The 16,738-nt window shown below is 39.9% G+C and overlaps 1 protein-coding gene across 5 annotated transcripts in view; it reads left to right on the top strand.

Moving 5' to 3' along the window:
- Positions 1-16,738, top strand: part of ano1a (anoctamin 1, calcium activated chloride channel a) — a 54,518-nt gene that overhangs the window by 24,341 nt on the left and 13,439 nt on the right. For 4 of the 5 annotated variants that reach the window (XM_082530725.1, XM_082530726.1, XM_082530723.1 and 1 more), the window contains exons 6-15: positions 6,820-6,874; positions 7,135-7,186; positions 7,912-7,967; positions 8,566-8,607; positions 10,763-10,827; positions 11,072-11,206; positions 11,799-11,959; positions 12,581-12,666; positions 13,294-13,305; positions 16,108-16,179. In XM_082530725.1, coding sequence (XP_082386851.1) covers positions 6,820-6,874; positions 7,135-7,186; positions 7,912-7,967; positions 8,566-8,607; positions 10,763-10,827; positions 11,072-11,206; positions 11,799-11,959; positions 12,581-12,666; positions 13,294-13,305; positions 16,108-16,179 — 736 coding nt within the window. The remainder of the gene's footprint in view (positions 1-6,819; positions 6,875-7,134; positions 7,187-7,911; positions 7,968-8,565; positions 8,608-10,762; positions 10,828-11,071; positions 11,207-11,798; positions 11,960-12,580; positions 12,667-13,293; positions 13,306-16,107; positions 16,180-16,738) is intronic. The other variant, XM_082530724.1, reaches the window with a different exon arrangement.

The raw sequence follows: 16,738 nt of genomic DNA, 5'->3' as shown, positions 1-16,738 counted from the left end.
TATAACATCTCCACATTCACAAATATACATTTCTGACATTCAAAAACAAAACAAAAACAAATCAGCGACCAATATAGCCACCTTTCTTTGCAAGGACACTCAAAAGCCTGCCATCCATGGATTCTGTCAGTGTTTTGATCTGTTCACCATCAACATTGCGTGCAGCAGCAACCACAGCCTCCCAGACACTGTTCAGAGAGGTGTACTGTTTTCCCTCCTTGTAAATCTCACATTTGATGATGGACCACAGGTTCTCAATGGGGTTCAGATCAGGTGAACAAGGAGGCCATGTCATTAGTTTTTCTTCTTTTATAGCCTTTCTTGCCAGCCACGCTGTGGAGTACTTGGACGCGTGTGATGGAGCATTGTCCTGCATGAAAATCATGTTTTTCTTGAAGGATGCAGACTTCTTCCTGTACCACTGCTTGAAGAAGGTGTCTTCCAGAAACTGGCAGTAGGACTGGGAGTTGAGCTTGACTCCATCCTCAACCCGAAAAGGCCCCACAAGCTCATCTTTGATGATACCAGCCCAAACCAGTACTCCACCTCCACCTTGCTGGCGTCTGAGTGGGACTGGAGCTCTCTGCCCTTTACCAATCCAGCCACGGGCCCATCCATCTGGCCCATCAAGACTCACTCTCATTCCATCAGTCCATAAAACCTTAGAAAAACCAGTCTTGAGATATTTCTTGGCCCAGTCTTGACGTTTCAGCTTGTGTGTCTTGTTCAGTGGTGGTCGTCTTTCAGCCTTTCTTACCTTGGCCATGTCTCTGAGTATTGCACACCTTGTGCTTTTGGGCACTCCAGTGATGTTGCAGCTCTGAAATATGGCCAAACTGGTGGCAAGTGGCATCTTGGCAGCTGCACGCTTGACTTTTCTCAGTTCATGGGCAGTTATTTTGCGCCTTGGTTTTTCCACACGCTTCTTGCGACCCTGTTGACTATTTTGAATGAAACGCTTGATTGTTCGATGATCACGCTTCAGAAGCTTTGCAATTTTGAGACTGCTGCATCCCTCTGCAAGATATCTCACTGTTTTTGACTTTTCTGAGCCTGTCAAGTCCTTCTTTTGACCCATTTTGCCAAAGGAAAGGATGTTGCCTAATAATTATGCACACCTGATATAGGGTGTTGATGTCATTAGACCACACCCCTTCTCATTACAGAGACGCACATCACCTAATATGCTTAATTGGTAGTAGGCTTTCGAGCCTATACAGCTTGGAGTAAGACAACATGCATGAAGAGGATGATGTGGACAAAATACTCATTTGACTAATAATTCTGCACTCCCTGTATTTTAAGAGCTGCTTTTCTTTCAGCATTTCTTTATCTTTGTGGGACAAACACACAATTATCCCATACATGATGTATTTGCCCAAAAACAAGGTTAACAAATCATCACTTAATTTAATTGTCGTAAAAGGAACTGTCCAATTAATTATTAATTACATTTATTAACTTGAAAAATGAATGTGTGTTTGACATATACCTTGACATTCAAAGGGCTGTGCATAAAAATATCTAAAAAGAGAATCAAATATGCTGGTGCCTACTTCCATAAAGTTAAACAGAAATTGCTTGCATCTTTAATTACATACCAACTGATGATATCCAGGTAAGTAAATCTCCAAAGGTTTATTCTGTTCATCTGGACGTAGCATTTTCAGTGGGAGAAACGTTTCGTCACTCATCCAGGACTGCCTAGAGCTTGGACGTCAGTATGAGCAAACGTAAGATGGCGGATAACAGGAACCACCTGAGATTCAGCCTCAGATGCCGACAAAACAGGATTACTCCTAAAAGTCTGCAAATGAGCTCTTCAGTTAAAGGCTTCCGGGCAACAAAAATCCTCCAGAAGGCACAGCATCAGCTGCTTAATGAACAGGTGAGGCAAACAAATTTTACCATCGACGTGCTAAAATCTCAAGAAGAGCGGATGCGACAGAGACTGACAATGCTTCTAGATGAGAATACTCTTAAAAAGGTGTTTGACTACACTGAGAAGGCTCGTCTAGCACAGCACACGAAGTCTCAGACCAGGCAACAAAGGAATTTTGACTTACTTGTTGTATGTCGGAAACCACGGCAAAATACGGAGAGTGTCCTCAACAGCCAGAAGAGAGAAGGATGCAACACCGATGTGGACAAGTGGGTGAAGAATTTGTCTGACAGACAGATCACCCAAACAGAGAAAAACATCCTTGCTAAAGGGTTGAATTTTGCTGTCATGCCGAGACAAATCCTGCTAGTGGAGCTGATCACAGCCACAGAAACAGCAATTTGAAAAAACAATATTGCAGAAGTGGAAGCAGAGCAACTACAGACGAAAGTTTTAGCCTGTCTCAGCAATGCAAAGCCCCCAGCATCCAACATCACCATGGAGGAGAGGAAGGCACTCACATCACTTAGTAATGACAACAACATCATCATCCTTCCGGCAGACAACTGTCACTGCTCAATCATGAAAATACTTATGAGCCCCTGAAACGAGACCCAGGTAGTGGTTATAGGAAGAGGGTGATAGACCGTCTGAAGCAGTTAGAACAAGACAATGTTGTTGACCGGACCTCATACCACAGGCTGTACCCAGGGGGGTCTACACCAAGTCTGTATGGTTTACCAAAGATACATAAACAGGACGCACCTTTAAGACCGATTGTCTGTATGATTAACTCGGTCAAGCCCAAGACAAGGTCTAGAGTGTGGCCCTTGCGTGTTGGCCCAGACACAAATTGTGTGAAGTTTAAGGAATCAAGTACATTCAAGAAATCTTTGACCAGGGGTTTATCCTCACAACACAGATGAATATTAAAGTCCCCCACTATAAGAATCCTTTCATAGTGAGTGATAAAACATGTCAAGAAGTCTGAAAATTACGAAGTAAACAAGTCATTATATTTAGGTGGACGATAGATGACTATAATTAGAACCACAGGACAGCCTAAAGTCAGAAGTTGGGACTCAAATGAGGTAAAAACACCAGGACTTTGTTTTAAATGCAAACAGATACAGTGTTTGATGATAGAGGCTACCCCGCCTCCCCTCCCACACAACCTGGGGGAGCTGAAGAAGCTGGCATCGGTGGGGCAGAGTTCCAGCAAGGGTGCCACTTACCAACGCGCAGCCATGTCTCAGTTAGGAGCATGGCATCCAGCTTATGAGTACCAAAGAAGTCCCGAAGAACATGAGTTCTATTTGATACGGATCTTGCGTTTAAGAGAGCTAATTTAACTCTCTGTCCATCCGTGGCAGCAGGCAGTATTTGTAGGTTGTTCATATTTGCTCCACCGCTCCTCGTATCCCGTCGGCATGGCGACCAATGAAGCAGCCTCGGGTGAGCGTGCTCCGATGACGTCGGGTAAATAGGAAGAAGGCAGCGCTGTTTGAGGCCAAAATAAAGTCCTAAACAGCCAGGGTCACCGATGGTAAGGACCCGCCGCATCCGAGTTCTGACCCGAACACGCTTCCCAGAGCGTGTGCCGCGCATTCGCACTGCCGTTTCAAAGGATTCCAGGGGGGATCACGGCGATGTAGTTCCCCCGGTACCGACGCCAGAGCGAGTCCTCCACATCGCTCGCTAACGCTGGAGAGCTTCAGTAGTGAGTCACGGATGTAAAGCAGCGTCTGTCGCTCATATACCAACAGGGAGTGAGTTTTTAAAACTAGCAGGGACACCACTAAGAACATAAAACGTAAACATTGCAGAACCGAGAGACGGCGTGCCATGACATCCGGCGCCATCTTCAATCTATTATTTAAAACAAAATTAAAATGAAGACAACAAAGTAGTTGACCCTATGTGAAATTTGCAAGTAAGCTTGCTTACTGGTTTGAGTTTCCAAAAATTCAGTGACGATATATTCAACAGGGATTCAAACCTTACCCAGGGCACCACCCTAGAGCCAATTCATTTGAAAGCATGTAGGCCTTAACCCATAGGGCCTGGCTGGGCTCAGCTTATATAGGTAAAGACCTACAGATCCTGTATTTTGTGGATTGGTGTACAGTTGAAGGTCTTGCTGATCTAATATACAGCTCCTTTAGGCATATGGAGTGCCACCTCTCTGGTGTGGAAGGAGCCTGAGCTTATGGTTGAGAAACCTCAACCTCATTTCACAGCCTTTTTGCTGAGGAGGCAGCACAGACCTTTCATTATTTGGTAGCTGCTACTTGTTGTAGCACCAGTACATGATCTACATGGTGGACACCAGAGATGAAAAATGCTGTCAGGTGAAAGCAGTCCTGTTGAGCTTTGTTGGCTTTTGGGATCCTGGATACACCTGTTAGGTACCAACTGAAACACAACCTTGGTGATTTCTGAAAGGCTTTTGTTTGGTTCAAAGTCATTCGGGTAGACCATCAGAAAAATTTGGAAAGGGAAAATTTTCCCTACCCACTGTTTACTGGATTGCTATTGACTTCAACTTAGGATGCATTCAGGCAGTAGCAGCAATTTGAGTTTTCCTAAACAGTACTGACATGTCTGCTGTAGAGAAGGTAGTCTGGAAACACAGGGTCAGCTGAGATCCCTGGGATGGTTAAAAACATGCTTTAAATGTTGGGGGTTATCCTAGTTATTGTCTGAATTGCTGTGGTGGTCCACCTATTAAAAAGGGGGAACAAATAGTGTGCTTTAACAATTCTCAGATTCCCTGAGGAGCTCTATTTGAGGATACTAGAGAAGAACGTCTCCCCGTTAGTCAAATCTTGAATTCAGAAGTTAAAATGTAGCTTTTATCCCAGTAGTGGGACACTCAAGGCTATTCAAGGATACATGGAAGGTTGTCCAGCCAGTCTTCATCTGAGTTTTGCACTTCAAGAATGTATTCAAATGCATCCTTTGAGATGTACACTACAGGGAGCTTTGGTAATATGGGGTTCTGGGCTTAATGGTTTTGGCTATTTGGACCCTGTGCAACCATTGTGGAAACTTGGTTTTGTACTGCTGGCAAAGAGTAAGACTTCGCTGAGTGTACTGGACTCCAGTCTCTGTCACCAGTTTTAGTCATAATTTATGGATCAAATTTCTAGGCACAGCTAAGAGGTTGAGGATGTTGGATTCAATTTTCTCTGCATCTAATCCTAGCTTTTTCCAGTTGGTGTGATTCTGTTGGCTTTATGAAGCATTTAGGTTACTCTGGGGTTTCTGCAGCCAAAAGTAGAGCTACTAAGATGTGGATTGGAACTTCTGAGTCTGAGGCCATGGTTCTCAGTTGGAAAAGGTTGCAGTGCCACCTCCAGGTTGGGAATGAATTTCTGCCCCAAGTGAAAACATTCAAGTATCTTCGTGGCTTTCTAGAAAGAGCCTAGAAACCCACTTTATACTCCGTAGCAAATAGCAGTAAGATAAGAAGCTATAAGGCTGTTTCTGAACAAGTCTTAAATAACAATTTTCAGTGCCTGCTGTACATTGAAACAGAGGCGATACAAAATGAAAATATAGGTTTTAGATTTATCAAGTGACCAAAAACTAATTTAAAAATATGCTAATTGTGTTTGATGTCAGTTGTGTGTTAATTTTAAACACCTTTAAAATGTGGATAATAAAGAAAGGAAGCTCGATGTATCCATTCAAAAACATTAAATAGTTGAATAAATGAGCAATGTTAGCTGACAGAGAGTGTTCTCCGAGGGAAACAAGAACATTACTATCAGTTTTAGAATTAAAAACCAGAGAGAAGATAACTGCAAATCTGGAATCAGAGAAAAATACATTCACAGGATAGACTTTGATATTTCATATTGTTTTTCTAAACTGAACTGAAGTTGGAACTGGCAACTTTACAACTTTATAACAGGAAAGCTGAAGCTTTCATCATGATCAGGTTCGCATAGTGATCAAATAAAGCTAGTCTACAGCAAACATTTATTTTATCAGCACAATGAAAGAGAAATCCCAGAATAAAAGATTTAGAATAACTTGACTAAATATAGGCTGCACAGGCTTTATGTTCTCTCTATAAGTGAATTTGCTTTTAAAGGCAGTAATAAGAGAACACTAATGTCTTACAGTCATCCTGCTGGGATGTATGGAGGAGAGAGTGGGCAGTGAGCAGCTATATTTGGAGCTCTGACTAACAGCTTGCAAGAGATATCCCTCCACATTTTCTCTGTTACTTAATGTTCGGCTCTGAAATCACTCTAACCTAAGCAACTTTCCTAGTTCTAGATTACAAAATGTATCTTACAAAGCATTTCTGGCTTCATTAGAAATGCTTTTGATTCCTACATATCTCCACAGTTGTCTTGAACTAAATGATGTAATTTCCAAAGAAATGTTACGTTTCTTGGTATGAAACAAGAACACCATTCAACCAATAAAACTGCAGCTGTAACATATTAATGCTGGCTGACAGAGCTGATGGAACTTATAAACAAGGCCAAACAACTACTATGAAAAACACAATTGCTGATTGACTGGAATGATTCAAAATGACCAACAGAATATCACCGAGAGGCTAATAAACATCACAGAACTGGAAAGAAGAACATGAGATGGGTGGGAGTGCCTGATCTGAAAAGAAACAGTTCATAATGAAATGATTAATAAATAATAATTAATAAATGAAAAAAAAGCCAAAAGCTTTATTTAAGTTGAGGGTTATCGAGGTAACATGGGGAATAGCTTTGTGGAATTCCTGTCTGATATTGGAATTATAACGGATTCACTCAGTTCAGACTTTCTGTATGTTTTTCTTTTCCTGCATCTATTATATAGACTACATAGTGAAAAAGAGCACATTTCACAAACATGCCACAAGTGTTTCTTGGCATCTGTAACTCATCTGTGTTGTTTTCTTTTTTCTTTCTTATCAGATTTGATCTCTCTGACAAGAACAAGTTCTTTGACAGCAAGACTCGGAGCTCCATAGTAAGTATTTGTTTTAGTAGATGGATGGTTGAAGAGTTAATCCTGTATATATTGATACATGTCAAAATAAAGAAATAATTGTTTGGCTTATGATTATAAGGTTCTAATTCTGTACAACAAGAGAGTGGCTGGAATTGAACCAAAACACTTCATGAATCGGAGTTCCCTGCTTTGTTTTCTGTTAAATGTTCAGCTCCTCATCCTCAAAGAGACAAACTGCATTATTGCTACAGTTTTCTTTTTTGTTGTTTAACGGTCAGGTCTATGAGGTACTGAAGAGGACAAAATGCATCAAACCCAAATATCCCTTGGGTAAGAAATCTGCCTTTCTGATACTAGGAATGAATCAATGTGCAATTAATCCTAGTCTCTCTTTGATTAGGTCCACAGGCCGAGAGCGGTCTTGACACATGTAGAATTCCCCATCATGTCCATTTTAACCATATCAGTACAATAGCTGAAATATTAGATAATGAACGTCAATAATCCCACAGAGGATTTTTGACTGTGTGAGAAACAGAATTGTACTGAAAAAACTCCTTTATTCTAACACGAAAAAACAGCCTAACACAGTGAAACAATTTTTAAAGTCCACTTCTAGGTTTTAACAGCACCTGAAGAAAAATATTAAATTAAATTAAGAATATAAAATGTAGCTGACAGTCACATAACTCAGACGAAGGTCAGATTTGCACAACAAATGATAATAAAATTGTGACCACCAGCACTGTTATTATCAGCAAAAGTGGCAGTGATCTGCACAACTGTACAAAATACAGAAACTCTGTAGGACAGCAGCTTTGCACTAGCTTTTATTTATGAGCGATTTACTGAATATGTTGATGATCAGAGCCGACTGTGACATTATGCTCAAAAGCAACTCAAGGGCTTCAGATAACGAACTAATGGTTGATCATGCACTCTTTTCTGCATTTAATTATACAACATGGTGTGTGTGTGTGTGTGTGTGTGTGTGTGTGTGTGTGTCTGTGTGTGTGTTTCTGAATTATAATTCTGTTAAATGTGCCTTCATGCAGGGCTCACCAGTCTGCTAGCCAATGGTGTGTACACATCTGCTTATCCTCTCCATGATGTGAGTATCACACTTTTGGGCTCCCCCATGTTTGACTGAGAAGGCTGATGTTTATACACCACGATAATGATTATAGTTCAGTGGGTTTCCTAAAATCTACAATTACTAAGCTGCTTGTACACTATTATTTAAAAAGAAACAAAAAAACCAAAACATTGTTTACATTTACTCTCAGCTCTCTCTGTGATTTTATGTATTTTTATGTAGCTCAGTTTAAGACAGTAATATTTTTTAATTGTGATGCTGTAATTGGGGCGGCTGTAGCTCAGGTGGTAGAGCAGGTCACCTAATAACCAAAGGTTGGTGGTTTGATCCCAGTCTGCTGTGTGACTCGTGAATGTACAAGTTGTGTAAAGTGCTGTGTGTGTGTTTTTAGTTCATGGTGTATTGACTTTTATTTCCATGGTGTCTTTCTACTGTTTTATCTTATATCTGCTGTGATTTTGTTGTTTAGTTGCTTGTAAAATGTAAATAAAATGTATTATTGTTGTTATTTTTACCAATATTCCTTTTCTAAATGTTAACCTAAAGTCAACTAGGGAGGCTGTTATACAGTGGAAATGTGTATAATACTGAATATGAAACCTGTGTGTTACAGGGAGACATTGAAGGGGTGAGTGCAGAACCTAATGACAGGAAGGTAAGTAGAGAATACAAATACTTCTTTGTAACAGTATTACACCAAAACATAGTCTATTAAAAAAAATCTCACTTATATTCAACCTAAACTGACTGATGACAAAACTGTGACCTTACACCCTGTTTTTAACTGACAATGGAGTTTGGAAGCTATCGTGGAAGCTCAAGTGAAGTAGAAAAGCACTATACGTAATAACTAATAACGAGTCCATTTAGCATTACAGATACTGAATTAACTATCATGTATCTGGATGCACGCTCAATCTTCCAGGTAAGGAAATCACAAAAGGTTGATTCTGTTCATCTGGACGTTTTCAGTGGGAGAAACGTGTCGTCACTCGTCCAGGTGACTTCTTCAGTCTCAGCTGACTGCAGGTTTCCTCTTCCTCTGATGGCCATGAGTCCCATTCACAGAGAGTTGGGGAATGGCTCCAATCACAGCATTGTGAGATGGTGACAGATGGACAATTAGACCCCCTGCTCGATTCAGAGATGGTCTCTCTCTTTTCACGTAAATGGCCTCCTTGACTCACCCTTAAACCAGCGTTCCTCCCTGTACAGGATGTGTACATTCTCATTGAAAGAGTGTCCACTGGCCTGTAGGTGTCACCCACATACCTGAATCAGTGACTTGGTCGTGTTCCTGGATAGGATAACATGGCCCTCTTTTCTACTTCTTCTATGTACAAGTTGGCCACGATGGGTGAAACTGGGAGCCCACGGCACACCTGCGTTTCTGTCTGTAGCACCGACCCTTGTATGTGAAATAGGTGGAATGAAGACGCAGTTCAAACACACTTGATCGGTGCTGAGATCGGGGTCATCCTGTAATCTCTTACGCACTACGTCGACTGCTTCAGTGACTCGAACACAAGTAAGAGAGACGTAACATCATACAACACCATGGTTTCATCTGCCTCCATAATGACATCTCTCAAAATCTGAAATGTTGTGGATGTGGTGCTCAGAGCTGCCCACCAGCGGGTTGAGGACTGAAGCCAGAAACTTGGAGATGTTACAGGTGACCGAGTGGATCATACAGACTGTTGGTCTTAAAGGTGCACCCTGTTTATGTAACTTTGGTAAACCTTTCAGACTTGGTGTAGCTTCCCTCTGGTTATATTAGTGATCAAAAACTGATCTCACAGCCATTGTTCATGTAGTGGGCTGGTTTCAGTCGTTGTGCAAATGTACTGTTTATAAGGTTGGGGAAACCTGCAGTCAGCTGAGGCTGAAGAAGTCATTTGGATGAGTGACGAAACGTTTCTCCCCCTGAAAACGTCCAGATGAACAGAATCAACCTTTTGGGCTAACTGTCATGTGCTGTCCCCCTGCTAGGATTAGGAAATGAGAATGTGCAGAGCTAATGCAGTCAACTGCTTTATAACTGCATCATATAGCAGTTGGGTGTGGGCATGACTATATATGTGAATGGTTGTCTGTTTCTGTGTCAGCCATGTAATAGACTGCTGATCCCCGAACCCCCAATAATGAATGGATGGATGATTATGAAATTAAAATCTGGAAACATTTCTTTTGGCACAATAAATGTTATTGCAGTTTTATTTATATAGCGCCAAATCACAACAAAAGTGGCCTCAAGGCGCTTCATAGATAAAAATTGATAAATCTGCAAAAAAATAGCCTCTAATTCTTTAAAAAAAGAAAAAAAAGAAAAAAAAAATATATATATAAATAATAGGCAGCACGGTGGCATGGTGGTTAGCACTGTTGCCTCACAGCAAGAAGGTCCTGAGTTCAACTCCAACATCAGGCCGGGGTCTTTCTGTGTGGAGTTTGCATGTTCTCCCCGTGTTTGCGTGGGTTCTCTCCGGGTACTCCGGCTTCCTCCCACCGTCCAAAGACATGCAGCTTGTGGGGATAGGTTAATTGGATAATCCAAATTGCCACTAGGAGTGAATGTGAGTGTGAATGGTTGTCTGTCCCTGTGTGTTGGCCCTGCGACAGACTGGCGACCTGTCCAGGGTGTACCCCGCCTCTCGCCCTATGACAGCTGGGATAGGCTCCAGCGCCCCCCGCGACCCTGAAAAGGAGAAGCGGAAGCGAATGGATGGATGGATGGATGGATGGATATAAATAATATATATATATTTGTAGCATGTGATATATTTATTGAGTCGTGCTTCTGTTCACAGCTCCTGTACGAACAGTGGGCAAGCTACAGTGTCTTCTACAAGTACCAGCCCATTGGACTTATCAGGTGAGATCCATATCTGGCATGAAATTGCTGACAGGAAATGCAGTTTGCAAAACCACAATTTATTTGTCCTCTGACTTTAAATTGAGGAAATTAATTTTAATCAGATAGGTCTTGTAATTATGACTTTAATAGTGGCATACATGACCTATTTACATGGAATTAAGCTCAACTATTAAGGAATCACAGTTAATTTTGCAGTGATGGATTTGACAGTGATGTGACCTCTGTATCTCCTCTCACCCAGGAAATATTTTGGGGAAAAGATTGGACTGTATTTTGCCTGGTTGGGAGTCTACACACAGATGCTGATCCCTGCTGCCATCATTGGAGTAATTGTATTTCTCTATGGCTGTGCTACTGTCGATGATAACATACCTAGGTACGCTGGACATATTTATTTATTTTTTATTGCCTTTATTGCAAGTGTCAGCTTGCTATGATTCCAATTTTGTCTAAAACTCACCGCAGGTAGGTAACATTTTTGTGATTTTATTTTATTTTATTTTATTTTATTTGTGACCTGTTGACATTTGCATCACAAATGGAGTGAACAAATTTCTCATTTTCATGTCTTAATAACAAGAAGAACGTAGCCAGGAGTACAAGAAAGCGTAGGTCTACAGTAAAGAGAGAGGTGGCAATGGAAAAGGCTTAGAGTGAGTTGTATGTGGAGCTAGAAGCTAAGAAACGAGAAAGGGACTTGTACCAAGCCAGAAAGGGTGTGCAACAGATTTTAGGTTTGACAAAAATGGAAATGTGCTAAGAAATGACGGAAATGTGTTGAGAAGATGAGCGAAGTACTAGAGGACTGTTGGTAAATCAGGAGGTGGAGAGGATTAGTAAGGAAGAAGTGAGAGTGGGATGAAGAGTGCATAGGAAGTATAGCAAGTTGGTCTCAGTAACAGACGGGAAGGTGTCTCCGGCTTTTGGCTTAGACTGATTCATATCTGAAATCTATTCTTTTTTGTTAGCATGGAAATTTGTGATCCCAGAAACAATATTACCATGTGTCCACTATGCGACCAAGCCTGCAGCTACTGGAAGCTGGTTACAGCATGTGGCACAGCCCGAGCCAGCCATCTGTTTGACAATGCAGCCACTGTGTTCTTCTCTGTCTTCATGGCTCTATGGGGTGAGTACAAATTGCTGTCCAAATATATAGGCAACAACCAGAAAATATGCAGACCACCAACAAATAAAGCTCGTGCAGCAAAGCATCGCTAAAACTGTACCAAATTCAAGACTGCATTGTCTGTAAAGGTTCTCAGTCATCCAGGTCATCGTAGTCTAAGGAGCTCGGAACAGAAGACTGTATTATTTTAAAGCTTTGATCTATGGAACCAGCACCTTTGTTTCAGTGTATTTTTAGTGCCAAATACTGCCAGACTTTATATTTCATATTTTATATTAAGAAATATGAAAGGTGCAATCATACAAGTGGAGTCATCAACTGTGAGCAATGTAACATCAGCACATCTTATTATGAACCCCTTATATGAATTAACAAAAAGCATTTGGAGGATTGTAAAATGTACATGATTTCCAAATCGTTTTATAAATCCGTACTTTTTAAATAAAGGCACTGCTTGCTGTTGATTATGTACATTATGTAACAAAACTTGCATAACCTTATATGAACAGGTACAATAAAAGTATAAAATGTTGGTTGCCATTTATATATACGGAAAATAGCAAGAAACATGTTGCAGCTGGTGTCCGAGCATGCGTTGAGTTTGTGTGTCTTATTATGTAGCTGTTCTCTTTATGGAGCACTGGAAGAGGCGGCAGATGAGACTCAACTATGTCTGGGACCTCACAGGGTTTGGAGAGGAGGAGGAGGTGAGATAACCCCACATGTGTTTTAATGCACAGAGCATAATTGTTACCTAGTGTTAATTAGTAAATAGTGATAATGAATAATAAGTTTGCACTTTTTGCACAAGTTCTTTTTCTGTGCAAATATTACTGTCCATCTTTTTAATGTTAATGTGCTAATTATATTTTTAGGACCACAATAACTACAAAACCTGCACAGTTTGTAGTATAAACGTGTGATGCAAGATGCTAGAAACACAAATGAAATAGAAACTTGAAGTTTGTTGTTGCAGTGCCATATGTTCCAGTTGATCTTTGCTCGTTTTACAAAGTGCTTTGGTCAAACATGAAAGCAGATGTTAAGGTTTAACAACACTCTTCTTCAAACAGAGACAAATATGGATATAAAGGATACAGGAATGCAGCTATCTTAAAAACACATTCCTACAGTAATAAGTAACATAATGGTTGAGATAAGGTTCCCACACAAACCTTTAGGAGTGAATGTCTTTTAAATCATAATGTACACAGTACAATTCAATACAATATCATATCGTCATTATATTACTCTTAAAAAACATGAAATGTTTTTAACTTGACACGTAAACTGATATCGCTTTTATGTTCTTATGTGTTTGGTTTACTTCACAGGGGGAACACAAGGTTTGACTTCTTTTTCACTAACTGTTACAGATCTGTTCTGACTTTTCTTCTCTTTTAAGGTGTCTAACAGTCTCCATGTGGTCTTTTTACCTGACTTTGTCTCTGTGGTTCAGTTGTGTTGCACATCTGGCTTGACTATCTTTTGAGGTTTGTTCTGAAGATGTGGTCTAGTTAATTAGTTGATCAATACAGCAGTCTTGGCATTTCTAGGACTCACAGCTCTGAAGTTGTCTGACTTTTATCTTTTTTATCCATTTTTTTATTTTTGGTGGGAATAACTTAGAAATGACCACATTATGACATTCTGGTTTCTTCCTTGTCACCCTGCTATTACAGTGTTATTACGGAGCTGTATTTCCATATTATTACCCCCAGTTTTGGCGCTCTTATTATCCTATTACGGTAATTTCATGGTAATAATACTCAACTGTAACTACTGTTGCTACCATTATATTACCTGCATATTAAGTGGTTATTACTTTAGTAATTGCATAGTAACGAGTTAGAAATTACCATATTATTACTCTTGTTACCTACTATTACCCCTTTATTACTGAGCTGTAATAGCAAGTGCTACCAATTCTTGACTTTTAATCTTCTTGAAATAAAAATCTCAAATGCAATGAGGATTCAATACAGGCAGGATATTTTGGCGCCATGTTTGATGTGTATTTAAAATGGTTTAACAATTCATTGACTGAGACACGCCTTAGATGAAGGAGCAACTAAGAATGTTCTAGAGAAGCTGCTAGCTGACCTTTGAGTTCAGAGAGAGCAAATGCAGGTAGAAGTCTCTGAGAAGGAAATGGAGCCAAGCTATGAAACATAAAAAGCTTGTAAGCAGATGAATTAAGGTAAAGTAATTCAGTGTTATTCATGAGATGCTGTAGCCCAGCACAAGGTCCAGTGTAGTTGGCTTTTGACTGACTTTTCAAGATTAAATGTCTCGAACATGGTGATTAAAACGAGCAGTAAAGCTAGAAAAAGAAGAAAGAGAGCAAAGGTAATTATGTGTGGTTGTTATTACAAACGATAGCCATCCCACCCCCATATTTGAGTTGCTAGGCATGAGTAGTTAGGATGGCCTCTCTTTGTCAGCGGGATGTGGTATCCCATCCTTTGGCAGGACTCAGTGATGAAGATGTTGTGAATAAAATACATCTTTGGGACCTCATTAAGTCAACAAAACAAAGAAAAAACAAAACCTAGTAGAAAAACTAGAATCGGTGATAAATACAGCTGAAGGTTGTGATGGCTTGCATAAAAAACTGAGTTAGTTACTGAAACAGAATTATTAGGGCAGAAATGTCCACGTACAGTAAGGCAGATGCAGAGTAAATGGTGGGGGTTCAGCACGACCTTGTGAAACATGCTGAGGAGGATTGACTTGTAGGATAGGTCGTGCAAGGTTCAGGAACGTTGCAATGCAAATGGCATCATCTGTGTAAGTGGCAAATATGTTGGTCCTACTGATCCAGGTCTGCAGGTTATGGGGTTCAGTTAAAGCACAGGCTTAGGTAGGTCCACATAATACAGAATTATGAACTTCAAAATGCTTTTAGATCACTTTTAGCTCCGGTGGTACCTCAGTGGACATGTAGGCTGGTAGAATAATCTTATGTCAAATACATGTATTTTCTCCAAAATGGATCAAATAAAAAATCTCAGTGGAAATATGGAAGCAAATACATTCTTCATGTCGTCTACTTTCTGTAGTTCATACGTCAGTGTTGAAATCGACACTGTGATAATGTAAAGCAGGTTCTGAATTAATGTCTTGTTAAACATCTAGATGAGATGGTATAAAAAATGGTTACTTGAAAAAGTTCAAGCTATTTCTACTTGATCGGTCCACATGAAAAATAGCCTTGTTCAGCACAGACCAGTTCTTCTGCTTACTCAGCTGTACTGGACAACATTGTCATTTTTCCTATTTGGAAGCTTGCTCATGTGTGTTTCACTGAGCCTGTGTGTCTGTACATTAGTCTGACACATGTACCTTTAGGCCACTGTCTAACTGTCAGCTTTGTTTTCTAGTGATGCAGTTTCTCTTTACACACAGCTCCTCCTCCGCTGGGTACACATCCATTCAATTCTGGCTGCATATCACATTCCTTAAGATATAAACATGTATTTCTCACCATTAAAGGAACATTTCACCATCAGCTACACACGTCACTATTACACAACCATTTAATTTCATTTGTAAATTAAATGGTTAAGAGTTAAAATTTGGAAGGAAAGAATAAAAATTGGGAACCAATCTAATGTTTAAGAATACAGAGAAGAAAAATAACGGTATTAATCCTAAAGGAAAAATTATATGCATCATTAATCATCATCATGTGTCATTGTTTTAAACTTTATGTAATACTTGTTTGTTCGTATCTTTGGGGATTTTTGTTTTTTTTGGGGGGTCCCAGAAATATAAGAAATCCCCAAAATACTGCCTTTTTAATAAAGGCAGTAAATTTCTAAATGAGCTAGAAATATGATGGATTGATGCTTTCCACCTTAAAATTCTGTAAATGCCAAAATAGGATAAACTACTGGTGTAGCTGGTGTATTTCTTTCATGGTGAGTTGATACATATCTTCCTTTTCTTGTGCAGAGTTGTACAGAAACCTAAACACCAAGTGCTTATTTTGCAAAACTTTTTGCCACAAGGCTGTTTAACTTATTCCTGTCTCCATTCTGAATTCCAAATGGGATCTTCTCTTGCAAGTTTAACGTCTTGCACATTTAGTACTAATCAACAAAAAGCACCATCAATAAAAGTAACAAGCAAATGTTCTCTTCCAGGACCACAATCGAGCTGAGTACGAGTTCCGGGTCATGCAAAAGAAAGTGAAACTGGAACATTCGGACTTGATGGTAAAATTAAGTCAATTTTTTTCTGACAAAATCTTTTCATGTTTCCAGTGCTTTATGAAAATATGGATATTGGATACATCACAATTTTATTTACATAGACAGTTGCTGATTTAAAATAGTGTTGGTTCAGTGGTTGCTGTCACGTCACCTTTTCCCAAAGTTCAAATTGATGCATGTTAGGTTAACTGGTTATTCTAAATTGCCATTGGATGTAGATATAAGCACATATGATAAAGCACTGTGTGCGAAATGGTCAATGTGGGTTTAATGTAAATCACTATGTAATATGTTGTGTTCTGCTATGTAATGACCTGCAAGCCACAGAGGTCACTACATAGTGATAACTTGCTTGGTTTAACTGGTTTTCTGAGTACAGCCTGATTTAATCTAATTGGTTGTTAATGATGTTGCTTTTGAATAAAGATAAGGCTCAAAGTGTAAGATATCCTGAGCCCCCCCAAAAATCCTTGCGTTATATCAAGGACACACCTTTTTCATCCTATAAACATGGAGTCATCTCAGCATCTTGACCCAATTTTAAGTCACTCAAATGTGACAC

The sequence above is a fragment of the Aulonocara stuartgranti genome (assembly GCF_965226115.1).
Source record: "Aulonocara stuartgranti genome assembly, chromosome: 1".
NCBI classification, from domain to species: Eukaryota; Metazoa; Chordata; class Actinopteri; order Cichliformes; family Cichlidae; genus Aulonocara; species Aulonocara stuartgranti.
This window is presented reverse-complemented; position numbering and strand designations above follow the sequence as displayed.